This window comes from Thermobia domestica, chromosome 2 (genome assembly GCF_964235325.1).
Source record: "Thermobia domestica chromosome 2, izTheDome1.hap1.1, whole genome shotgun sequence".
NCBI classification, from domain to species: Eukaryota; Metazoa; Arthropoda; class Insecta; order Zygentoma; family Lepismatidae; genus Thermobia; species Thermobia domestica.
Genome location: NC_137455.1, coordinates 119,006,572 through 119,033,981, shown reverse-complemented (window position 1 = coordinate 119,033,981; position 27,410 = coordinate 119,006,572). Strand labels below are relative to the sequence as shown.

At 35.2% G+C, this 27,410-nt stretch overlaps 1 protein-coding gene across 1 annotated transcript in view; it reads left to right on the top strand.

Annotated features, from left to right (window-relative positions):
• Positions 1-27,410, top strand: part of LOC145675050 (N-acetylgalactosamine-6-sulfatase-like) — a 230,930-nt gene that overhangs the window by 138,897 nt on the left and 64,623 nt on the right. Inside the window, exons 4-5 of the mRNA XM_081745417.1 lie at positions 1,400-1,502; positions 6,088-6,231. Coding sequence (XP_081601543.1) covers positions 1,400-1,502; positions 6,088-6,231 — 247 coding nt within the window. The remainder of the gene's footprint in view (positions 1-1,399; positions 1,503-6,087; positions 6,232-27,410) is intronic.

Genomic DNA, 27,410 nt, shown 5'->3' with positions numbered 1-27,410 from the left:
AAAACATGGTATTTTGAAGTTGAACTTTGTTCCAAGGAATGTTTGCTGCTATCATTGCTTGGCAGAAGTCTTTGAAAAACTCACTCACTGAAGTATCTTGATGGATTTGTGTGAAGAGTACTTGTTTTTTTGTTTTTTTTTTGTTTTTTGTTTTTTTTGCAGTTTTTTGCAGTACTTGTTTTTTGCAGTAAATTTTTTATTTCTTGCATTGAGTGTACTTCGTACATGTTGTTCTAACTGAGATTTCATTGAACATCCATTTTTTTTATCACACACTTGGCACAACACCACTTTACCGTCTGTAGTAAACGCATCATCGATAGTTACCCACAACCGCAATTTCGCGGATAAAGTTGAGGCAAACGGAGGCATTTCTAACTTCGACGGTCAATACAGAACACGTGCGTTTTTCTACTGCAGTACTAGAGTACTGTCCTCCTGTCATTCAGTTGAACAAGCGAAGTTCTTTGAAAGCTTAGGTTGCCTGCTATGATATTGCCATTGTCGCCAGCTTCTTGGAACGAACTCTTGTAGTAAATTCCTGGAAGCACACTAGCATACAGTTTTAGCTTGAATTGCAGGATTTGCTTTCATCTTTCTTCCTGTCGACCTCCGATAACAATCAAATAGACTTCATTTTAGGAATTTCCTGGCCAGTCGCCTGTTTGGCACATAATCTGTCTTCCTCCGGAGTTGAGAATAAAGGGCGCTGCTAATGTACACCGGAGGGAGAATTTTTGTTTGTTTCTTCTTATATTTCTTTTGTTATCGGCGAAAATTCTGCGAAACATGGTTTGACAAATAGAAAAAGAGAGATATTTCTCTTTTGGTAAAGAAACGAAAAGATAGACATTTCAAAATTGAATCTAGATGCAAGCTTTGCACAGTTGGAGAGTTTATTTTTTTTTTTAATTTTAAAGTAAAATTTTAGTAAACCCAAAATTTTAAGACAGTTTTATGTAAAAAAAAAATGTAGAAACCATAGAAATAGTAATATTGATCAAAATATGTAATACGAAACTTGAGTTGAAGCACCCTACAAGTGTGAATCACAAACATTTAAGGATTTGACGAACCTACATATGAAGGAAAAAATATGTAATTACATACAAATCCGGACATTATTAATAATCATTAATAATAATTAAAAAGGGGTACCAGGGTCCTCACGTCACTAACTATGCACTAAACATTCACTACAACAGTTGAGGGTTAATATCGCGATTACATATATCTCACATACTTATATTTTATTTCATGAGACAACAATAGCTACAGAGAAAACATGTTATTTTGCAATCCAAGTACGTAATATTATTTAACTAAAACTATTGGTAAGTTTATCAACTTTGACCTTGTTTACTAACCAAATACTCATACACGACTTTCTATTTTATAGCTTACACACCCCAAGACATCGTTGGTGGAATACCATATACAGAAGTATTGTTTCCAGAGCTCTTAGCTGAAAATAACTACACGAACATGTTGATAGGTAAATGGTATGTAATGATAGAAAAAATAATCCCATGTCCTTGTTGACGTAAAAATGTATAAATAGAAAGATTTTGGTGCAAATACAACTTCCAAAGTCACGAATGAACAATATAGATTAAAAAAAATAAAGTCAGCAAGTTTACGATTACAAACCGTAATTCATCTAGCACGCCAGGTGAGGTATAAGGTAACCAAGAAAGTTCTGTCGCTTTTTCACCCACCAACTTCGAACATCGATGTGTCACCTAAGACGTACCTGGAAGATCAAAAATAGTCCCCATCAGCATCGACGACAACCTGCCAACATTCTGGAAGGCCACGTGGGGCTTAGCGTTGTCCTGTAACAAGAGGACCGCTTTGCGATTCAGAAGTGCTGACTCCAGAGTTTTGTGTTTTTCTTGTATACGGCTCACGGCCTATCTCTATTCGCATTCAACTCACGGTGTAAGGGCCAATTGAACACATACCTCCACAAAAGGCGATATAACTTTCTTGGTTACTTTTATAAAAGAATATGACTGAAGATACGCTCTACGCTCTTACTTTAGGCTTTTCTTTCTTATTTAACCTCCCATACAGTGATGATTTCAGGTGTTAGCCCGAGGTATTTTTCCCACTGGGCTGACTAAATTCCCCTCTCCGCGGCCATATCTTTGCGCTCAACGTGAATTAATAATGTTTTCGCAATGCTATTTTTCAATCTCGTATATGGAAAGTCCTCTAATGGAAATGACCTCTGCACCCATGTGTTGAAGCTAACCGTATACACAGAACGATAGCTAACAGACAATATTAGCACATCAAGAACATTCGCTGGTGACGTCGTGGTATTTCTTAAACTGGCACGGTTTTAAATTCCCTACCATAAACTTGAAAGACCTTCTGTATTAACCCTTTTTCAAAAATAAATTGAATACGTGTAGCGTCCCAGTATTTTTGAAAATTCCACTTCTAAATGTGAAGGGGCAAATTTCTGTAATATTTTAGATCCCTACTTTGTATACATAAATGATGACAGTGACGAAACGGTTGAATCTTTTAAAATGCATTTTTGAACACTTGACTTCGTTTTTTACATTATGCTATGATTGAAATACGTATCTTAAAAAGGGAAAGGAGACTCAAATACTTTCCGTAAACCTATTGTACTCATGCAAAGAACGGGCATTTTAGGTAGTTTTAAATTTAAAGAAAAATAAAATTGTTATGAATGAATCTATACTCCATGAATCTTAGAAAATTTACAACATGGTCAGTGTAGTCATGAAAGAACACTGAGGCTGTGCGGCCAGGATTCACATTTTAATATTATCAACTAAAGATTTTCTCCTCGAAATTGGTAGATTGTGGATTGTGTTTCAACAAGTTTAGAAATATGTGCGGGATGACGTTTTTCTCATATTCGTGCCTGTTTTGTTTGATGTCCTATATAGTTCTTCAAAGCTATAATTATCTTTCATAGGGAAAGTATTGAACTATTCTAAACTTCATTGTGTTTGTATAACTCGGAAGTAATTTGGATTCCAGACAAACGAATAATTTCTTTTGAGGACTTATGTTTACTTACACCTTCCTGTTGGGAATGCTTTCCAACTTTTTATCCGACAAACAAAAGAAGTAGAATAAGGATTTTTACTTATGCTGTTCTGTTGCATGTCAGAAAAAAATTAAGTATAACGTACCGGTAGTCAGAATATCTTTTTAAAAAATCTTTCCAGGGGGATGAGTGAGGGGAATAATCGGAATTACTCAGAAACGTATATACAAAGCCCAATAGGGCAGGGTTACCTTTCCTGCTCCCCTCCCCAAACTTAAGCTAATCCTTTTTTTAAAAAAATAAATGTGTAATACATAATACTATAATAAAACCAGGTATAATGTTATTTTGGCTTTAACCAACGTCTCCGAAATAAAATCTTGAAGTTGACATGAGATTTTGATTCTACAGACATTCGATACAATAATAAAGATTAAAAAGTTGTTACATTTTTTTATTGTTTTGTTTCTCATTATTATTTTTTTTAAACGAAGAACATGCGTATATCTTCAGATTGTTATTACATAAATTTGTAACTAGCAAATAATAAATATTATTATGATGTACAAACACCTAATTTACCATAATTTTAAAATAGTACTTTTTTAAATGAATAGCAAACAAATAAATTTTAGTTTGAAATAGACCTAACATTTGAAGCTTTTCAAAGTAGTGGTTCCTTACACTAATTCAAATTAGAGTAATTAATCACAAAACTATTTGTAATGTATTACTTATAGAAATCATATTGTTATCTACATTTTATTGCAAATTTCTAATCTATTAAATTTAATAGCAGATTATATGTACCAGAGAATTAAATGTAACGTAAATATACTTGTTATTTTACTTATAATACATTATTAAATCATAATAATGTACATAATTATAATAATCATGTATTATTATTAAATCATAATGTATCATAATAATGTAATAATTCTTGCAAAGACATTTTTATTTAAACCAAACTGGCCTTTCTTTTATGCATACCGCTGAGGAATCTAAATTAAAATTTTCACTTGGAATATCTTCTCCTTCGATAGAAATCGTCATGCAGTGGTCCAATGATAAGTCTTCGAGTTGATTGTTTACTGGTGTCACTGTTCCATTATTTGTAGCTGTTGACAATCGCCATTAATATTTTCACATATTCATTTTTCACTCTATCAAAACATAGAGTTGAACTAAGAATATATTTTAATGCTGACACACTGTAATTTATACTTTTTACCAAGAATTTGAAGAATTTTACATTTGCTTGTAAATTATATTCATATATGTTATGGAAACTGACAAAGATTTCTCACATCTACCTTTTTTTTTATCAGCTCAATACGATCGAAAGTTTCAAACAGGAAACACAAGGGGATTAAATGTACTGCGTCTTTATTAGCATGTGTTGTATATTTCGGTTTCGGTTTCGCCCTTTTGCGAGGTATGTTTTAAAAGTCGCAGCTTAACCAAGCCAAGTTCGACTATGTCACTATAAATTATCATATATACTAATAATATTTGCAGCACAAAATAGCCCATCCAATATGGACGATTAGCCGGTTAAAAATGAACTTGTTTTCAAGTATTTAATAAGTATTAAAGGGAGAAAATCGGTGCCAAAAATACAGAAAATATATGTAAAACATTTAAGATTGTATCAAATAAGAATTGTTCTAAAGTAAAAATTGTTTAAAAGTAAAAACCGAATAAAAAAGGAGAGCAAAGCTCCCATATACTTATCAAAATGGACGCCATCCTAATTCCCAATTGTGTATTTAAGAACTAATTCCAAATATTTTTCTTCTTCTACACTGTCCTCTTTTACTACACCAATCGTAGATTTAACAATTTTCTGAGGGAGGGGTAAACCTCGAAATCTGGAGGGTGTATCCCTAAAACAATCACTGATCGCATTTTATATACAATGCAATTTCAATCTAATATAGCAATGTTTTGGTGTTCAAACAATTATACTTTATCTCTCTGTTGCGTTACTTCTGTGTGAGTGTGTTTGTGTGTGTTATTTTCCCGGAAAATGTTGGAATTATGTGGAATCAAATATATCAGTTTAATAACCCGCAAGAACAAAATATACCTTACCGCAAGAACAAAATATTATAATATATGTAGATTTTATTCTAAAAGTAAATCAAATTAAAATTTTAGCTTAACGTCATACGTTTATGTTCTGTATTATTGTGTAAAAAGACTACACAAACAAATGTTAGTACTTTCATTTGTATTATTTGTATTCATTTGTAATATTTGTATTTATTTGTATTATTATTATTATTATTATTATTATTATTATTATTATTATTATTATTATTATTATTATTATTATTACCAAAGTTAATGTTTTGACTCCATTTACCTTTTCTTGAAAATGAATATTTAAGTAGACGTTCTTTTTTGGAACTTCAACCAGCTCTTTTGACTACAACATATAATACTAATTAATTTGCATGGTTTATAACAAAATTCAGACAAGTCCGAAAACGTACTATACTCTGTGATTATTTTATTATCTGCATTTTTATTTTTATGCATCAAGTTAAATGGGGCCGCGGAAGCTCAGTGAAGCTCTAGTGTATCGGGTCCCTGGTACGATCTCAGCTCTCAACAAGTGGATTTTGTGTTAGAGAAACACTATGAGCGTGTGTTCTCTCGGACTTCTGCGTTTTCTTCCATTTTCTTCACTCCACCATTTCATTCATTATAATCAGCGTCCCCCTTAGCCTCACGACATAAACAAAGGACGTTAAACTAAAAGAAGAAGCGAGTTACATCTATTGAAAAAACAGTTTGTGCTAAACAGATCTTTTCTTAGTGAGATTAACATTGGAAATGTTTGTGTTTGTGTGAAAAGGTAAGAGACAGAGACAGTTTTTGCCATTTCCTGAAAGACGATTTTAGATTTCCGGGTATCGACAAAAAGCTTTTAATTAAATGAGTCATCTTTAGATGAAAAGACAATGACTTAATAAGTGTGCCTATTTAACTTAGAGTTATATGTTATGTTTTGTATTATTTTATGTAAATTTTATATTCTACAGGCATTTAGGACACCGAGAGCAATATTTGCCTTTGAGACACGGATTTCACAAATGGTTTGGCACAGGAAACGTACACTTTGGTCCATATGACGATAAGGAAACACCAAATATAGCAGTATTTAGGGATGACGCTATGATAGGACGGTAAGTTTTCTTCTTAATAAGATAATTAAAAAGATATTATTTTGTATAAAATATTACAATTTGCACAGACTTACAAAGTAGAAAGAGACAAACCATTCAACATCAAAGAGGCCGACAATTGTAGAATCTGTTAGTTTTAATGGTGTTACAAGCTAGAGAAAGTGTTGTCGTGTTAAGTGATACATTGTTGAAAGTAGGTGAAAGTCTCTAAAATGTGTGAATGACATTAGATGATGTGAATGACCTTTAATGCTTGCAGTGACTAGCAAGAGCAATGTCCATGATTTTTTTAATTTTATAATACTCTTTGTTAAAAAATATGATCCATGGATCCCCAAGGACCTCCTATGGTTCCCAATGTAAAAAATAACCCTCACAAAAACCCTGGCTTGAGAAGATTTGAGAGTTTGTATGCTATGCATACTCACTCTTAAAATATGGTCCCTGGGATCCTGTATTGCTCAGAAACCTCCCCTGTTATAGTCTCTGATCTCCCACATTTATTATGCAATGGATTTAGGACCCTCCGTATAGAAAATAACTGTAGAACCCTTTTAGGACTCCTCCAATGCTTTGGGACCCTATCACCTATAATTTTTAATGGATTGCTTACTTTTTGAAAGGGAGAAACATATGTTATATGTGGATTTTCTCTCTGAAAAGATGTTACGGTTTATTTCGCTTTCTTCCTTTCCTCAGAATTTGGCCTCGGTTGAATACTCTCCTGGTTACTGAAGGTACTCCTGGCTATCCAACCGTGACTTTAATTGTATTTGCACAACGAAAAAAAAAACTTAAGTTAAAATATAAAAGAGAAATAAAATAACATCTGCAATAATGAAGAAAGGAAGATTTGAAAAAAAAAAGAAATATAAAATAAAATAAACTACGCTTCGAATCAGGATCTTTCTCCTGTTGAGACCACTGCGTGAAGCACTGTAACTGTTGATAATATCCTCCGTATTTAATTCTTTCGTTCTAAGACCACTTGCCAAATATTGTTAATCGAGCTTATAACTAAGGGATATTCAGATCTCATAACACAATGACTACTACTTCATACAGTACAAACTAAATTTATTGTTAGAACAGAAAGAAAAGAAAAAAATGAACTACAATGACAGAGCTCCCCTTCCCGCACGGGGAGGAAAAGACTGAAGTACACATTGCAAGTGGAATATATATATATATATATATATATATATATATATATATATATATATATATATATATATATATATATATATAATTAGGTTGAAAATTTAGTTCCAAATTATGTTCTTAATTCCAAATTTATCTTCACCAATCTTACTTTCACAACAATTTCTACGCGCTCAGAACAACTTTTTAACGCACCTCTTACATTTCCAGAAGAAAAATTTTGTTCCGGTTATAGTTAGTTAGTTATTTTCGTACAATATAAACGTTTGGTCAATCCGATTCTTAGTGCAAGCACATTTTAGAATTTTGAAGATTTAGAGTTACATAAAACAAAATACAAGTCCCTTTTTATATCGGTTGACCTATAAAAAAAATGAATTGCTATGTTGCTCAAATTAAACTTTGTCACAATTTAGTATTAAATTTTACAATTGTTTTCAAAACACTATTACATCATTCGAAAGTGGGGGGGTAACATTTCTTTGGCCTGCTGACATACATTAGGAATACAAAAAAACTATTACAAGGGTTTACGGCATACTTATTAAATCGGTTCACAATCTAAATACAATTTTCATCCAACAGCTTTCCTAATGGCTGAGCACCCTATGAAAGTGGCAGCGGTGGAGATAGAGAATGGCCGGGCCTACATGAACACACTGAAGAAATAAAATATTATCTTATTTCGAGCGGGCAACCTGTCTATTTCAGGCGCAACACGTCTCTAAATACACACTTTCTTCATATATTTAACTATTTCTTTGCCCATGGCTCGTTAAATCGCAACTTCTCTAATCTCACTTTTGTATAGCACAAATTTTCAATTACTGATCGTATCTGCCAAATATTTCTTTAAAATACAGGGTGAGCGGACAAGCTTCAGGTAATTCCATTATCACAAGCATTTATGTTAACAACATGCCAGCAGGATAGAGAGAGAGAGAGCAGTGAACGTTCTAAACATCACCCCAGGTTTATCCTTTTATATGTAAAGTTTACTTGGAGGGTCCTAAGAACCACAAACAACAGAGCACAGTTTAAACTTTGTACCTAATAGTTAACGATACTAAAACTAACCTAACCACTATAACTAACAAACAAGGAAATAACTTCATACAAAACGAGAGATTCTAAATGCAGATTTGATATGGAGAGGTGCTAACCTAAGCGTAAATTTTTGACATTTGAAGTTCCAACCGAGACAAGTGAAAGTGGAAGTGAAGGGAGAGGAAGGACGAATTCTATCACCCAGGCGACTGGGGACCCATGCTTGACTGGAAAGATTTACTTTAAGCAATCATGTTTCTAGATTCCATTACTCTAAAGAAACTCATATAATGTTACTTTTATCATCGTAGAAACAATTTACAGTAAGCAGGCGTATATATTAACTTATCTTTGCTCCCCCCTTTTTATCTGATATATAAAAAATAAATTTTCGAAAACCGAGAATTTAGTTCATAGTTCAAATTTTTAAGGATTGTCACAGTTTATAAAACATCAGCCAATTCGTCCGAAACTAAATTTAGACGGCAGCAGTCACTTCCCCTACGCCTGGAATCTTCCGAGTCGCATGACCCTTCCAGATTTACAATTGATCTTCTAGATTTACTCCAGCCGCATTATAAATAAAAAAAACATTGATGTTACCTTGTAATCCTGGAAACTAACGGTCAAACCTTATCCACTGCGAACTAATCCATTATGGGTGAAGCACGTGCATCCTCACCAGGGAAGAGGGAGTTGTCAATTTTGTCGTAGTTGATCGAATTATTACACTCAATCCATAGCTGTCCTTTAGGCTTTCTCCCACCAACCGGTTTTGGTTTCACTAATAAGTTCGACTTACATATTGCACTGCGGTTAAGTGGATTTTGTCAGAAATTTCTCCCTGAGGTGGCTAAGACGCTCTCACCACTCCATGATAACGCGGAAAAAAGGACGCTTTTTTCCCTTCCCGGCGCAGAATAGCTTCACTTCGCCCCCCTTATTTTCCAATTGGTAGGTTTGATACCGGGAGTTATTTGAAATTTTAACATACTTATCCACCTGTTAAATGTGTTACGATAATTACGATTAAAGTAAATATATCTAAATTATAACTACTTACTTGAATGAATCTAGTTTGAGATTTTAATTTTCTCTTAATAAAATATTTTCTTGTTTTTATTTTAACTTTTCTCACTTGGTGGCGGCACATTCGCGCACAGCGAGGACTATAAACGAACACTTGATGTGGCTTTGGATCGAACTCGAAGAAGGGCGCCATTTTGGGTCCTCAGATCCCAACGATCTCATACTAATATAAACAATTATACATGAGCGGAAAAGGGACCGTCCCATCTTCGGGGCCCACCGAAGAAAAATAAATTATCTCGATCGAGATTATTTATTTTTCCATCTTGATTCCCAACTATTTAATTCGAGTTCACACGACACCAAAGCTAACTCTTACCTAAATTGTCAATGAAGATCAAGTAGAAGACAACAAACACGACATAACATTTATACACGCCTTAGCAACGAAAAGAAAAAAATGACATCCTATTACTAATAACACACGGCATAAGTACCAAAGGAGAAGAAAAAAGAAAAGATCCTAACCTATACCTACAAAGATGTTAGCTAAGAGAAAGAAAAAAATTCTTAAACTATGTAAAAAAAATTCAGGTTCACTGGCAATTCACATTAACCCGCACGACATAAAATTACACCTAAGACTCAGTCAATGAAATCATCTGCTAGACATCAACATCACATACACAAATAATATGACATAAGACTATACCTAACCAAAAAAGTACACGAGAATGGAAATACACTACTAATAGAAGAAAGAAAAGAAAAAAATCAATATGACAACCGGACATGGAACTACACTAACAATGAAAGAGAAAAAAAGAAACGTAATGTGACATGACAAGGAATTTATACCTATCTTAACGTAAGGAATATCTTCCTACCACTAACAAAATCACAGTATAAAACAATCACATACCATAATAAAAATTCAAAGACCTGCAACTTTTTTTTATTACATATCCTATAGCCTGTCCTTGGTTTCTATTTCCTTTACCTTCCAATCGTTACGTAACCTCGTCTTGTATGATGTGAGGATAATCACGGAGGAGTTCTAATCTCTTCTCCTTGGTACAGTCAAATAATTTTAGGTTTTGAAAGTTTTGGGTTCCTATACTTTCGCCTTTCAACGTATAAAGAATGGCGCTGTTTTTCAGAATTTTCTGGACCACATAAGGGCCGACATAGCATTTCATAAATTTATACGTTTCATGCTTAACTGCAGATGAGAGGTAATGGGTTTTTACCATCACAAGATGTCCCTCTTTCAGGATTACCTCTCGCCCAGTTTTCTTTACCTTTTTTCTTTCAACTTTTGAGGTCACGTCCGGGTGAATTTCAAGATACTTATCTCTAATATTTAAATAATTTAAATTTGAGGGCCACGGAAATGATTTCTTGAAAACTTCCGCCGCTGAATACGATAAGAACAGTTCAGCAGGCGTACAGTTTATACTACTATATAAGGAATAGTTTAAAAGTTCCTGCGCGAGCTTTAATACCTGACTCCATTGCGTTTGTCTCTCCTGACACTCCAGTCTAATAATACGATTAAGTTCTTTATGGCTGCGTTCCGCTAGGCCATTCGCATTCGGGGTGTAGCTGGAAGTAAGAACATGCTTAATACTGTTACGATTACAATATCCTTTAAAAAGCTTAGAAAGGAACTGTGGGCCACGATCAGAGATAATAGCCCTGGGATAGGGGAAAAGATAGAAATATCTCCTTTCCAACACTGCTATTATCTCCTTAGCGTGGGCCGTTTTAAGTGGAAAGAAACATACGTACCGAGAATAAATGTCTATTATTGAAAGAATATAATAGAAACCATGACTTCCTGGTAATTTCCCCACAATGTCCAATCCTAATCGTTCATGTGGCATTCTTGCCTCTATGTTACAATCATCCTTTGCAATAATGCGGTTCGCGAATTTTGTTTCTGCACATTTTATACAATTTCGTATGTATTGTTTTATACTAAGTTTTACCCCTTTCCAGTAAAACAATGATCGACAAAACGACCAACATTTCCTCACTCCGAAATGTCCCTTGGAATGAACTAACTCAACGATTTTTGTTGTAAGTTCCTGAGGGATAACTAACAGCCACTGATTAGTTTTACGATTTTTAATATAAAGGAGACCCTGATGAACCAAAATATGATTAGATTTAGAAACGTTATCCAAAGAGGACCGAAGTTTAACACAAAGGGGGTTGGTACGTTGTTTTTCCTTAATTTCGTTAAAGTCTAGAGCTGAAGAATCCTATACCGTAAGAAAATTTACATACCGGAGCTCTTGTTCCTTAGTTACCTCAGGAGGATTTCGGCTAAGTATATCAGCAATTTGATTGGACCGGCCGGACAAATGTTCAAAAATTAAATCAAAACGTTGCAATTTCACTAAAGTTCGGGTGGTACGAGGATCCAAGTTCTTCATTGTAAACGCGTGCGTAACGGCAGCGTTATCACAATGAATATACGTAGTTCGACCCAAAACATATTGAGAAAAATGTTCGCAGAGGAACAGTACGGCTAAGAGTTCGGGTTGAAAGATTGATAAAGATAGTTCATGTGGTCGAACACGACGACTAGCATAAGCTATCACCACAGGGTCTGCTTCCGGAGAAGGGTATTGGCACAAATAGCCTGCTAAATTCTCTGCACAAGCATCCGAATAAATATGATAAGGAAGAGAAAAATCGGGTTGGCCTAAAGCTGGAGGTTGACTAATGATTTCTCTTAATTTGAAGAAAAGTTCTAGCAATTCGGGTGTCATCTGGAATTTCTTATCCTTTTTAAGAAGGTCGAAAAATGGAGCTGTTAGTCCTGCGAAGTTAGCTATGAACTTACGTCTCCAACCAATTAAACCTAAAAATTGCCTGACCTGTTTCTTGGATTTTGGAATAGGAAAACATCTTATGGGTTCGTTGTGACGCGGGTCTGTCTTAACTTCCTGGCCACTTATCACATGTCCTAAGAAGTGGATCTCTTTCTGCAGGAAACTACACTTCTTGAAATTCAAAGAAAAATTAGCCGATCTAAAAATTTCAAAAACACGTTCCAAATGTTCAAAATGTTGGTTTAAAGTGATGCTAGAGACGAGAACGTCATCAAGATAGACCGTTACGTACGATTTTGTAAAATTTTGAAAAAAACTATACATTACATTTTGAAAAATAGATGGAGCACTTTTAATTCCCATCGGAAGAACAGTCATTACATATTGTCTGCCTAAGTAAACAAAGCTGGTACAGTTATACGAAGAAGGATGAAGTCCTATTACGTAATAGCCTGACGAGCAATCAAAATTACTGAAATAGTATGCTTTGGCAACACGATTGAGGATGTCCACAATCGGCTCCACTTGTATTTTAGATGAAATTACCTTTTTATTGAGATATCGCAAATCAAGGACTGGGCGTACGCCACCAGAAGCTTTTTTCACACAATGGATCGGGTTGCGGTAAGGAGAAGGTTGTTCTTTGGCGATCCCTAACTTAATCCATTTTTGAAGCTCTTCCTCAAATGCCGCCTGCATAGACTGGGGAATAGGATAATACGGGCCGACAATAGGCACTTCATCCGTCAATTCGATCCTGCACAGGGGTGTTCTAACTCTTCGCGGATATTCGGAAAAGAGATCTCTATTTTTAATAAGTAAATTTTGTAAGCGTTGTTTCGAAGAGGAGTCGAGATCGTCTCGAGAGGAAATATAAGTTCGAATTTCGCCTTCACTAAGATTAGATTCAAATTCCGTCACTGACCTAGCTATATTCTCCAACCTAACCGAATCTGTCAATGAACCCACTTTAGACTGATCTATACTATTAGAAGTTTCGCTTACTACCGCAACTATCTTTTCCAGTGACTTTTGAAAAGGACTAGTTTCGATTTCAACCATCGAAATAGAAACTGAAAGTATGTTCGGGTTTGTAGTTTCAATAACAATTTCCTTCCCGGAATTATCCTTCAATCTAACTTCTCTTCTACTTCTATCAATCACTCCTTGGAACTTGTCCAAGAAGGGACAACCCAAAATTAAATCAGTCCTTAAATATTTTATGACAAAGATTGGCACATCAAAAATCCGGTTCTGAATGTTCAGATTAAAAGTTTGAACACCCTGCACAGAAAATTTCTCCTTCCCGGCAAAGGCGCCCAAAGTCAATCCTGAATATGGTCTTAACTTAGCAGATGGGAATTTCTGCTTAAGTTTTCTCCATATCTCCCAGTCCATCAGGTTCAGATCAGAGCCGCTATCTATTGTACAATTTAACGTTACACCCCCTATAACACCACTTACTACCGGAGACGATGAAAAATAATGTTCACTAATTGGTTCTAATGATTCATCTTCTACTACACAATTTACATTGAAATAAACTGATTGTTGATTAGTATCAAAAGTCTGAGAAATTTCATTAGGTTCTAACGGTATTAAAGTTTTAGGAATAGTTTCTAAGGTCTGATCAATTATAATGGGGACTTCATCCTTACCGCAGCCAGCTTCCCCCATTTCCAAAAGTGACTGCCTTTCTAGTTTTCCGGGGCCGGAGCCCGTCTGTCTGGGGTCGTACTATTTCCGTTTATGTTTCCCAAGTTATTGGTAACAATTGTGATATCACTATTTCTCTCATTACTTTGACCGGAAGTGTTTTCTGATGACTCATGCCTATAGTTCGAATTTCCATTTCGACTACCACGCCACCTTCGTCGGAAGTTACGATTCCTTCCTCGGTACGATCCAAAGCCTTGATTGTTTTGCGCGTTTTGACCATTCCGATTATTTCTATTATCATTACCGTATCTTAAATTATCTCGGTTGGTACGTTGGCTGTCGAAGTAGCTAAGAAAATCAGTTTGACTCCCACTTTCTACTTGTTGAATTTTATTTTTGACGACTTTAGCCTGTTTGGCAGAAAACCGTCTCGCAGGAGGTCTTAAATCACTCGCGTGCGCGTTTGCGTGACCCGACAGTGCTGCAATCTTAGCCATCAATTCATCGATGTCTGAACACGGGCTTACCATGAACAACCGCGAATCCTCAGCCGACAAGCAACCCAATTAAATATCTATCAATTCGGACTGGTCTGGCACTTCAGTTATATTGAAATAAACCTCAACTATATACCAAGCAAGCTCAAGCAGTGTAGAAAATTTCGACCTATCGAATCTTAAAGCTTGCAAAGCTTTCTTATGGATCCTTTCCATACTGGCAGAACAATACTGTTTCTTAAAAAGTTTTACAAAATCTTCATAACTTTTAATATCGCGTGCCACTGATTGCAGCCACGCTTCGGCCCCCCGCATCAAACATTTCGATACTATTAAAAGTTTTTCGGCATCAGACAATCTATACATATCCAAACATCGTTGTAAATTTCGCAAGAAAGATCGGCCTGCACCTGCTGTCACCTCTCCACTAAAAACCGGAAAATATTTAAGGTCTTTAGGTTTGATAATAGACGATGAGAAACTAGGGGAATTTTGGAAACCACTATTAGGTGAAAAGAAAAATGGGTTAGAAGTTACTGGATGAACATCAGGTTTTTGGCCTTGCCATTGCCATTGGGATTCCAAATTCGGGGTGGTTGTCATAAAAGAAGATCCGAAACAATTTCCTAAGTTAGTACCCTCAAAAATCTTGTTTTGCCAGTTACCTGCCATATAATGATAATTATCATTACCACTCGACAAAGGAGGAGTCGACAGGTTGTACACAAAAGGATTGTTAGTTGGGATATTCCTATTCCGGTTACTTGTTTGAGCAAGCCCGGTTTCAAAGTTCACGTGCGCTCTTTTTCTAGGAATTTCGTGATCTACAGACTTGTCACTTTTACTATCCTCATACAAAGCTAATTCTAACTTTTCTAATTACTGTTTCAATGCTGTTACTTCATTTCCTATTTCGCCTTGATACTTCTCTAATCTTTCATTTGTTTTGGAATTCTGTGATTTCAGCTCGCCCACTGCGCCCTCAACTCCATCCTGCTTACTTTTAACTTCTTGTAAAACAATATTCTGCGCTTCTATCCTCTCAGGTAATTGTTGCAAACGCGTATCCTGAGATTCGAGCCTACTCAAGGTTCCCTTCATATTATGCTCAAGTGTTTGAATTCGTAATTCATTACTCTCGACCTTCGTGCTAACTATCCTAACATTATCCATTAATTTCTGGCTTGCTACTTGCAATTCCTCATGAGCTTGTACTTTTACTTGCTCCAACTTAGAGGATAATAGCTGCACGGTTGTAGCAGTTCGTTCAATTTTAGACTGCACCTCAGTAATTTGAGTCCCAAATTTCTCGAACCCTTCGTCGATTTTCTGGTTAACTTTGCTCACCTCCTTTTTACTACTAACTACCTCGTAACTAATTTCGTCTATCTTCTTGAACAGCTTTTCCATCATTAACATAAGACCGCCTTCTCGCGAGACAGACGACACAGTACAATTGTCTCGTAAGACAGGTGACGAGGTCGCAATGGGTGCATTGTCAGAAATACCATTATCAAGCGTAAATTCCTTGTTCCCTTTTTCGGGATCCTCATCATTGCCATTATTAGGCTGAGGTAGTTTAGCTGCTTCGCACCCTGCACATACCCAACGGTAGGAATCAGCACTTACTAAAGCAAACATGCTAGAGGTATTCTTCATACCTACACAATCAAAATGAAACCAGCGAAGGCAACTCTCGCACATCACGGCTTTCACTTTCTCTACTCCTTCATTGCTGACTACTTGATGCACATTATCACAACATGCGTATTCTTTTTGCTGAGAACCCGAACAAACGCTATCCCCATCGGAGCCACTTCCACGAGACGCCATTCTACAATTGCTTTACAAACACAGCATAAAACAAAACAAAAAGACATTGAAACTTTCACTTCAAGAACACTATATACTTATATAAACACTCATAAGATATTTCCAGTCAAGCTTCCGGTCCCAGAACCGGAAAACAAAACTCACCCACCATCTCTCCACTTCACTTCCACTTCACCTGCTTAATATCTAAATTATCCATTAATATTATTACACGTTACTTCTCGAGCAGTACTCAGACAAGAGAATCATCCTAAGGCTGGGTCGCCACTTTAATGTTACGGTTTATTTCGCTTTCTTCCTTTCCTCAGAATTTGGCCTAGGTTGAATACTCTCCTGGTTACTGAAGGTACTCCAGGCTATCCAACCGTAACTTTAATTGTATTTGCACAACGAAAAAAAACTTAAGTTAAAATATAAAAGAGAAATAAAATAACATCTGCAATAATGAAGAAAGGAAGATTTGGAAAAAAAAGAAATATAAAATAAAATAAACTACGCTTCGAATCAGGATCTTTAAACCTGTTGAGACCACTGCGTGAAGCACTGTAACTGTTGATAATATCCTTCGTATTTAATTCTTTCGTTCTAAGACCACTTGCCAAATATTATTAATCGAGCTTATAACTAAGGGATATTCAGATCTCATAACACAATGACTACTACTTCATACAGTACAAACTAAATTTATTGTTAGAACAGAAAGAAAAGAAAAAAATGAACTACAATGACAGAGCTCCCCTTCCCGCACGGGGAGGAAAAGACTGAAGTACACATTGCAAGTGGAATATATATATATATATATATATATATATATATATATATATATATAATTAGGTTGAAAATTTAGTTCCAAATTATGTTCTTAATTCCAAATTTATCTTCAATCTTACTTTCACAACAATTTCTACGCGCTCAGAACAACTTTTTAACGCATCTCTTACATTTCCAGAAGAAAAATTTTGTTCCGGTTATAGTTAGTTAGTTATTTTCGTACAAAATAAACGTTTGGTCAATCCGATTCTTAGTGCAAGCACATTTTAGAATTTTGAAGATTTAGAGTTACATAAAACAAAATACAAGTCCCTTTTTATATCGGTTGACCTATAAAAAAAATGAATTGCTATGTTGCTCAAATTAAACTTTGTCACAATTTAGTATTAAATTTTACAATTGTTTTCAAAACACTATTACATCATTCGAAAGTGGGGGGGTAACATTTCTTTGGCCTGCTGACATACATTAGGAATACAAAAAAACTATTACAAGGGTTTACGGCATACTTATTAAATCGGTTCACAATCTAAATACAATTTTCATCCAACAGCTTTCCTAATGGCTGAGCACCCTATGAAAGTGGCAGCGGTGGAGATAGAGAATGGCCGGGCCTACATGAACACACTGAAGAAATAAAATATTATCTTATTTCGAGCAGGCAACCTGTCTATTTCAGGCGCAACACGTCTCTAAATACACACTTTCTTCATATATTTAACTATTTCTTTGCCCATGGCTCGTTAAATCGCAACTTCTCTAATCTCACTTTTGTATAGCACAAATTTTCAATTACTGATCGTATCTGCCAAATATTTCTTTAAAATACAGGGTGAGCGGACAAGCTTCAGGTAATTCCATTATCACAAGCATTTATGTTAACAACATGCCAGCAGGATAGAGAGAGAGAGAGCAGTGAACGTTCTAAACATCACCCCAGGTTTATCCTTTTATATGTAAAGTTTACTTGGAGGGTCCTAAGAACCACAAACAACAGAGCACAGTTTAAACTTTGTACCTAATAGTTAACGATACTAAAACTAACCTAACCACTATAACTAACAAACAAGGAAATAACTTCATACAAAACGAGAGATTCTAAATGCAGATTTGATATGGAGAGGTGCTAACCTAAGCGTAAATTTTTGACATTTGAAGTTCCAACCGAGACAAGTGAAAGTGGAAGTGAAGGGAGAGGAAGGACGAATTCTATCACCCAGGCGACTGGGGACCCATGCTTGACTGGAAAGATTTACTTTAAACAATCATGTTTCTAGATTCCATTACTCTAAAGAAACTCATATAATGTTACTTTTATCATCGTAGAAACAATTTACAGTAAGCAGGCGTATATATTAACTTATCTTTGCTCCCCCTTTTTATCTGATATATAAAAAATAAATTTTCGAAAACCGAGAATTTAGTTCATAGTTCAAATTTTTAAGGATTGTCACAGTTTATAAAACATCAGCCAATTCGTCCGAAACTAAATTTAGACGGCAGCAGTCACTTCCCCTACGCCTGGAATCTTCCGAGTCGCATGACCCTTCCAGATTTACAATTGATCTTCTAGATTTACTCCAGCCGCATTATAAATAAAAAAAAACATTGATGTTACCTTGTAATCCTGGAAACTAACGGTCAAACCTTATCCACTGCGAACTAATCCATTATGGGTGAAGCACGTGCATCCTCACCAGGGAAGAGGGAGTTGTCAATTTTGTCGTAGTTGATCGAATTATTACACTCAATCCATAGCTGTCCTTTAGGCTTTCTCCCACCAACCGGTTTTGGTTTCACTAATAAGTTCGACTTACATATTGCACTGCGGTTAAGTGGATTTTGTCAGAAATTTCTCCCTGAGGTGGCTAAGACGCTCTCACCACTCCATGATAACGCGGAAAAAAAAGGACGCTTTTTTTCCCTTCCCGGCGCAGAATAGCTTCACTTCGCCCCCCTTATTTTCCAATTGGTAGGTTTGATACCGGGAGTTATTTGAAATTTTAACATACTTATCCACCTGTTAAATGTGTTACGATAATTACGATTAAAGTAAATATATCTAAATTATAACTACTTACTTGAATGAATCTAGTTTGAGATTTTAATTTTCTCTTAATAAAATATTTTCTTGTTTTTATTTTAACTTTTCTCACTTGGTGGCGGCACATTCGCGCACAGCGAGGACTATAAACGAACACTCGATGTGGCTTTGGATCGAACTCGAAGAAGGGCGCCATTTTGGGTCCTCAGATCCCAACGATCTCATACTAATATAAACAATTATACATGAGCGGAAAAGGGACCGTCCCAAAGACATCGCGAACTTTTGAGATGGAGTAGAGGAAGAGAACCCAACGGGAGATCGAAGCCGGGACTCCTATGTGAAAGGCGTACACAGTAAGCCCTTAACCACAGAGGAAATTGAATATTTATTTTATTGGATCACAGTGGCGACTAATGTTAGTGTTTCAGCGTTGCGCAACGACCAAAGTATTTCAAGAAAAAAATATTATTAGCAATAGTAGTAAAGAACAGAAAAAATACCTTCTAATACTCCCATATATACTTTAAATAACATTTTTTTTTTACTTCTGTAACTGCCCGTTTCGTTAATCCGTTTTAAAAAGCGAAAAATAATCCGTCACAGAGTCTCTAATTTATATTGTGTTGCAGCGAGCATACAACGACCAGATTCCTTCAGCGCGGGAATTGGAGCGAATGTTAAGTCTCCTTTCCCCTATCTCAGAATTTAAAGGGTCTGGTCGTTGCAGTGCTTCTGCAACACAGCACGGTTTTCAGTGAATGAGTTTTTTCGCGCTAAATAAGCTTTCTGAATTTTATTTCACTACCAATTAACAAATGGAATTAGTTTTTATGCACTCATATTTTTAAATTACGGTACTTATACTGAAGCAAATCAATATAATGACAATTAAAAAAAGTGATAGCAGAATTGCAAAATAGAAAGAAAATATGTAGTAGAGCAGAAAACAAATGAAAGTAGACCCACATTTACAAGTTAATTCTTATCTTATATAGATAATGAAGGTTTCTTCTACAGTAATTTGTGAACCAAATATTAATAAGTCAATATGGCAGAACCCCCCTCTCTGTGGATAGTATTTTAGTATATACATATTTCTTTTATAAAATAAGCATATTTTATACTCTTGATAAAACTGTATGATGGGAACACCACATTGAATTTGGGGCTAGTTAGCAATGCTCACAGGCGTAGCCACGAGGGTGGTCCATCGGGTCCGGACTTCCCAAAAATTTCGAAACTTGACTAACATTTGTAGACTTTCCTAACGAACTATACTTGTTTAAAATGGAAATGATTGATGTACGCTAAATATTTTATTTTACGCCTCATCATGTACTCTTTCTTTTCTTCTAGAAATAATCGTTCTATCATTTTTTTCTAAAAATATAAGTGACAGTAATTAAGATTTACTTATCTTTTCGGGTACAGTATAAGACAGGTTCGTTATTACATAGACGTATTGGACCTTCCTCAAATACTTTGGACCCCTCCCAGCTAACATGTTGTTTCTATATCTGGCGGTTGCCTTCCAGAACGTATGACATTGATAAACATTGTTTCGCCTCATGTGGAAGTATATTGTGTTCATCGTGCATTGCCTAACAACCAAGACGGATGATTTGATGTAGTTTTTTTCTTTTACGCACAAGTGTGTGTGTGTGTGTGTGTAAAAAAAGGTACTTTCTCAAAATTCTCTATGATATAGGTCTCAGCGTGAAGTATCTCTGATCGGACCTATTCATGGAAAGAAAATGTACTATCATTAACAAAAGTGCATTACCACATATATTCTGTATGTCCTTAGAACATTCACTAATAAGCTTAATAGATACATTGTGCTATAAATGAGAAACTGAAATTGATCAATTTATTGTATTTACCAGTAACTACCATTTCTTTAAAATTATCGAAACAGATGAACAAACGTATAATAATTTTTAAGTGACAATTTTGGATTTGGAAAATGAAATTCACTCTTTAAACATATAGTCTCTACTTCAACTATAGGAAATTGCTTTAAGAAGTCCTTTTCCACTCTTAATAAATGTATAAAATTCCTTGAAAGTAAATTTCAAATTTTCCCTGATACAGTCCCTGTCATCTCTCTAAAATTTTCTAAACAGGTGAACAAAATATATTAATCGTTGATAGATGGTGAAAGGTAACAGTTTTGAGTTCACAGAATGACAGCTACTTTTCAATATCTATACTTCGAACTAGATACAAATTTAAAAAAAAGTTATAAAGGGGCTGGTGAGAAGTTTGTACCCGTCAACGGCTTTAATAAAAATAACAACAATTTTTCCGGCCAGGCCAATGAAAAGCCGGCCAGTTGACAGCCCTATGTATGAATATGTGACATTCGCAATTCATATACCAGTATCTCTTTTGTATCAGCTGTTTTGGTTATTAGTTATTAGATTTAATTTTTTGTGTGTGCTTTAATTCTGTACATAACCTACAAATTTTGAATGAATACTGTAAATAACCATGACTTCTGTAAATAACTTACAAAAAAATGCCCACCTTTCAACTGAGGAAAAACTTACAATTAAGGCTTAGAAAAACAAGCAAAGTGCAATTCAGGAGAGGGTTAAAAAAACGGTTTAAATTTACTGGACATCTTATGGCAGTAATGCTGCATGCACTAGATACATTTCCACGATTAATTTTAAATTTTCCTAGATAAATTGTGAATAAAGCGTGTTCAATGTACATTTTTTTTACACCAGGTAACATTAATCTCTGCTACGAACTCTCTTTAGTCTACACTGAAGAGGAATTCGGATCACTGTCAGGGACTGAGTTTGCTAGAATGAATTGTTCACAATAATCTAGAAAAAAAATATTTAGTGAATCTATAAAGCTTCTGAAATTAATTTATCTGTACCTATGGTGTCAGTAAAAGAAGAAAAGTTTTTTCTTTTCACATCAAAAAGAATTGACACTCAAGAAATTGAATGTCCCAAGAAAGGTTATCACGATTGGTTATCCTTTCCATCGAAAAAGACCTGACAATAAGAATTCAACCAGCATGTATTAGGCAGATTTGTTCCAATCAAAGAGAGAAGAATGAACTTACTAATTAAATAAGGTGATTAATCGGATTAAATGTTCTGCATTTTTTATTTTTAAAAAACAGAATTTTATTTAATTTAACATGTCACATAGCATTTGCATCTAAAGTTATGCTGATTAGTCAATGAGTCCACTTTATATCTTCTGTCTCCGATCGTTCGTACTGCAACACCCGAAATCACAATCCACCAGCCGCCACTGTTGGATCATTTACTTTTGCAAACTCAGAACACTATGTGTGAACATGTGAAGAATTCGTTGGTAATAATCTGAAAAGATATCGTGAATTTGTGAGGTGGAGTAGAGGAAGAGGACCCAATGGGGATCGAAACCGGGACTCCCATGTGAAAGGCGTGCACAGTAATCCCTTAACCACGGAGGAGATTGAATATTAATTTTTTAGATTATTTGCTTTTGAAATTTCAGAACACTATGTGTGAACATGTGAAGAAGTCGTTGGTAATAATCTGAAAAAATATCCTGGAATTGTGAGGTGGAGTAGAGGAAAAGAACCCAATGGGAATTGAATACGTGATATGGAAGGGAGAAATATTTCTTTATTCATTTATTTTATTGGATCATTTGTTTCGCTGGTAAAAATCTAAAAGATCATTTGATGCTGTTGCATATACTGTATACAGAGCGTATTTCTCGTACATCCTTCTTGCACGAGTTCACGAGACTGATTGAAGAGCTTACAGGAAAACTCACTGTGCGGGTGAAAGTGTCTCTGTGTCTGATGTCAGGATTACTACGTCAGCCTGTCGTGTGGCTCGTCTCCAGTGCCCGTTACAGGAAATGTGTATGAAGTTTCCCTTTGCTGACGCTGGCCTCTTATATTGCATTCAGCCTTACGAAAACACTTACCCCTCTCTCTCTTCTTCTGCATAGTGTATGTGATTGACCTGCAATTATGATACGAGCTGAGTGAAGGGGGGTAGGAGGTTGAAGCGAGTGTGTGATTGAAATCACTGACATAGTATTCTCCCTGTTGTGAGGAACGTTCCTGTTGATAGAGAGAAAGAGAGGTTGATTTAAAAATGTTTGTGAGAACACAGTACTTGTAAATGCATTATCAAATGATAGTATCACCCTTTGTAATTAACACATTAAATGGGTATGCATTAGAATAAAATGTTATCGTACGAGCTGAACATGCAGTCTATCTGCGAATCGCAATTCCAATTTATGAAAAAAACAACATGTACTGTTTCGTAACTGATGTAAAATGCTCTACCTCTCATTTACACTAAAATTCTGTAATATTCGATACTGTCATTTTGTATGAAATCGTCTATGCATCTTTGCAGACAAAATTTTAAATGATATTGGATGAATGATCTCCTATGTCGTAATAAAGACATAAATTTTGACTTTCCTCCCTTTTCCTTATATTTGATATTAAGCTGTGCTATACACTGTGTTACCGATTTTTTTTCCCTGGTTACGTGTTTGAAGTATGTTTTTTCTCCGCATTATAACATACATGTAAATTGTTCTCTTTTTTATACTTTATTATTTTACAGTCTTCTTTTTGTATGAAAAAGGAAGTTTACAGTATATGAAAAATAGTAGAACGAAAATGTGGTAGGAACACCGAGAAAACCTAGGGGGACAAAGTTATTGTGTACTATAAATATTGTTTGTTAAGAAGCAGCCTGACGCATATTTATGCAGTAAGAAGTTATAATTAAACTTCGTATTTTTGCATATTTGCGTGTTTTATTCCTGATGTGATATTGGTATGCTCTTGAAACATAAATTCGATTCAGCTGTTTTGAAATAAAATAGCAGAGTTTTATAGTGCATATATTTACATATTTCGGAGGTTAGTGCATGTTTACATCGTAATTGCATATAAATGCATATTTAAAGGAACGACCAAGTTGATAATGTTTAAACAACTTTCCTCATAAATGGAATTTTAAGTTTCTAATGTAAATAGACTCAAGACCTTATAATGGGTCATTGTTGTCAGTTTAGAATATTTTCCAAGGTCATGTAAAGGGAGAATAAGAAAGGGGTGAATGATTCATTCTCCCGGTAATGATGCATAACTGTTACCTGTTTGGAAGGAGATATAAATAACAGTCATACGTATCATCTACAACAAAATCTCCACGTCACCCATCTTGGAAGTTAAGTTCGCTACTGTTGTGTGTGTGTGGATTTTAAATCGTGTGGTCCTGTGGCAGTATAAGAATAACGAAAGAAAAACTTTCTAGAAGGTATGTTTTGAAACAGTGGATGAAGAAGAAAATATATTTTGCAAAGTGTATGCTAAACAAATAATATTTTCAAAGTAAGCTTGTTCTCAGAAAAGGACATATCTATTTTGTTGTTTGACAGTAAAAGCTCAAACTTCAGCAGCGCTCAATCTTTTGGCCTTTTTATATTTTCTTAACAGTTTCAAGTCTCGTAAGAGTTTATATAACTATGAGGCAACCCAGATTTTTTGCATGCTCGACAGAGTTCATTCCAAAGAGACCGTTGAAAAATGTATTTCGGAAAGCAATGAACAACCTTTTTGAATATGAGCTCAACAATTAATTAAAATCTTTGCTTTACAAAATCTAAAACTTATCGCAGCAGTTACTTTCTGAATTAAGGAGATAATTTCTCGAGTTTTCCTTTAAGAAGTTTATGAGAGTATGTAAATGTGAGCTTGTGTTGCTTTGATATGTACAGGGGTACCTCGGTCTCTCGAAATTTTCCTACTAAGTCTTCTATTATGTTTTCGATAAATTTACCTTCTTTCCATTCATGCTCCATATCTCGCTCAAATCAGTTTATTCCATTTAAAGTATCAATACTATACATTGTAAATTATTGCTGTTTGAAACGGACAGTGTTACGCTTGAAGAAAATATCTACACATAATTGGATACAAAAAGTAATTTCAAATGGATTTATTTTCTTTTAAACAAGAACATATGGTTTTGAATACAGGCTTTTAAAACAGTATAAACTGCCTTCAACAAGTTCCTTATGAAACGGAAATTTATCTTAAACGGAAATATTTCACGATCTCGTAAATTTAAAGATAAAAAACTGTTAAATTCTCTTGATTAGGCATAATCTGAGTTGTGAACAATAGATGTTAAAATGTACTTTTTAACGGAAATTTTCAAGTTCCAGAATGCAGCGTTTAGAAAAAAAATTAGAAATTCTGTGAGATCTTAGGGATAGCAACTACGTTCCCTGTAAAGGCCTTCGTTTTCTTGTTACCCTACTTACACATTCAACCTTTTGTCAAGTGCCATGTAAGGCCCTAGATACCGTGCGAGTTTTTAAACGAAGTGCAATTTCCATGGTTATTTTCAAATTACCAATAACTCGTTCTCTAGCTGGTTTAGAGACATGGAAAAAGGAGCATAATATACACAATAGATCAAAAGGGAGCCAAAAGTAGAGGAAAGAGCGCTGAAAAGGGCATAGCATCTACGTTTTGTCTTGGCCTTGGAAATAGTGTGTAGGTTTTATTGTTCATTGTAAGTTTTATGCGTATTAATTCGTAGCATAAATAAATATTGTAATTCAATACGATATATACAACATTTTATTTTATCTCACTATGTCCATTATATGTATGTACAGTACATTATTTTTTAAGCATAGATCTATCTTTGTTAACTTTAAAATCATTAATGGAAAGGACTCGCACAATCGTTATGGAAATTGGATTTCGGTGGAATTGTTTGAAACCGTGATATGTTGTAGATATTGTGATCGTGAGAAAAAGTCTCAGTGGGCTCAACCAATAATCACTGACCGTTTGGCCACTAGAGGGCTACTTTTCACAGAACAGCAGAAGGTAACAGTATTCTGGATTTCGATGGAAGTGCTTGAAACCACTACGGGCCCTAAGAAAAAACGAAAAGGTAACGATATTCTGGGATTTTGGTGAAGTTGTATGAAACTGTGAAAATGTTTAGATCATCCGATCACATAACCCGATAAAGGGGGGTGGTGAGAAGTAGCTAACACCGTTTAAGCATTGGTAACATACCGATATTCATCTTGCGGGAAAAAGGAAAGCCCCGGAAGTTACAGAGATGATGACCGGCCTGGGCCGAACTTCCGAATCTGAACAAACGCTCTACTAACTGACCTAACGTTGCTCGGTAACCAAAAATTAACACCTATTCTCAGGAACACGACATCTACAAAATATTACAGTTTCGTTTATTTTCACTAAAATCTAAAATATCGTTATCTTGGCTGTTATTAAAAATTTGGACCAGTAGTGCCCAAACAGTCAATGATTGATGACTATGCCCATTCAGACTTTTTCTAACGATAACAAGATCTACATTCGTTTTATTAATGTTCACCGAAATCCAGCATATCGTTATACTCGGCCATTTTTTCAATGGCCCTGTAGTGAGCAAATCGTCAGTGATTGGTGATTGAGCCCATTGAGACTTTTTGTCAGGATAACAATATCTACAACATATTACGGTTTCAAGCAATTCAACCGAAATCCAGAATACTGCTACCTTCTGGTGCTTCCAAAAAGAATGGCCCCGTAGTGAGTAAATCGTCAGTGATTGGTGGTTGTGCCCATTGAGACTTTTTCTCAGGATAACAATATCTACCATGTATCACGGTTTCAAGCAATTCAACCGAAATCCAGAATACTGTTATCTTCTGCTTTTTTAAAAGTGGCTCTGTAGTGAGCAAATGATCAGTGATCGGTGGTTGTGCCCACTGAAACTTTTTCTCAGGATCATATCTACAACATATCATGATTTCAAGCATTTCCACCGAAATCCAAAATACTGTTACCTTCTGCTGTTTTGAAAATAGTGACCCTGTAGTGGCCAAACGGTTGGTGATTGGTTTTTGTTCCCATTGATACTTTTTCTCAATATCACAATATCTACAACATATCATGGTTTCAAGAAATTCCTCCGAAATCCAATTTCCATAGGAATTGTGTGGGTTCCATTTTGCGAGTCCTGTTTAATTTTGCTAGGCAGGTTTTATTATATGCTTATGGCATAAATGTTTATTTACTCCCCTGAGTATATTTATTCTTTATTCACAGGTAATTGGTGCATTCTAATATTTTTTATTTGTAAATTACTATATACATGTATTTTAATTTCATATACTGAGATGTTTGAAGCCGAAGAAACCAAATGCATTCAAGAAGTCGTTGACGCTTGCGGAGCTGAAAACAGTAAAAGTGAACTCGTGTTTATCAAT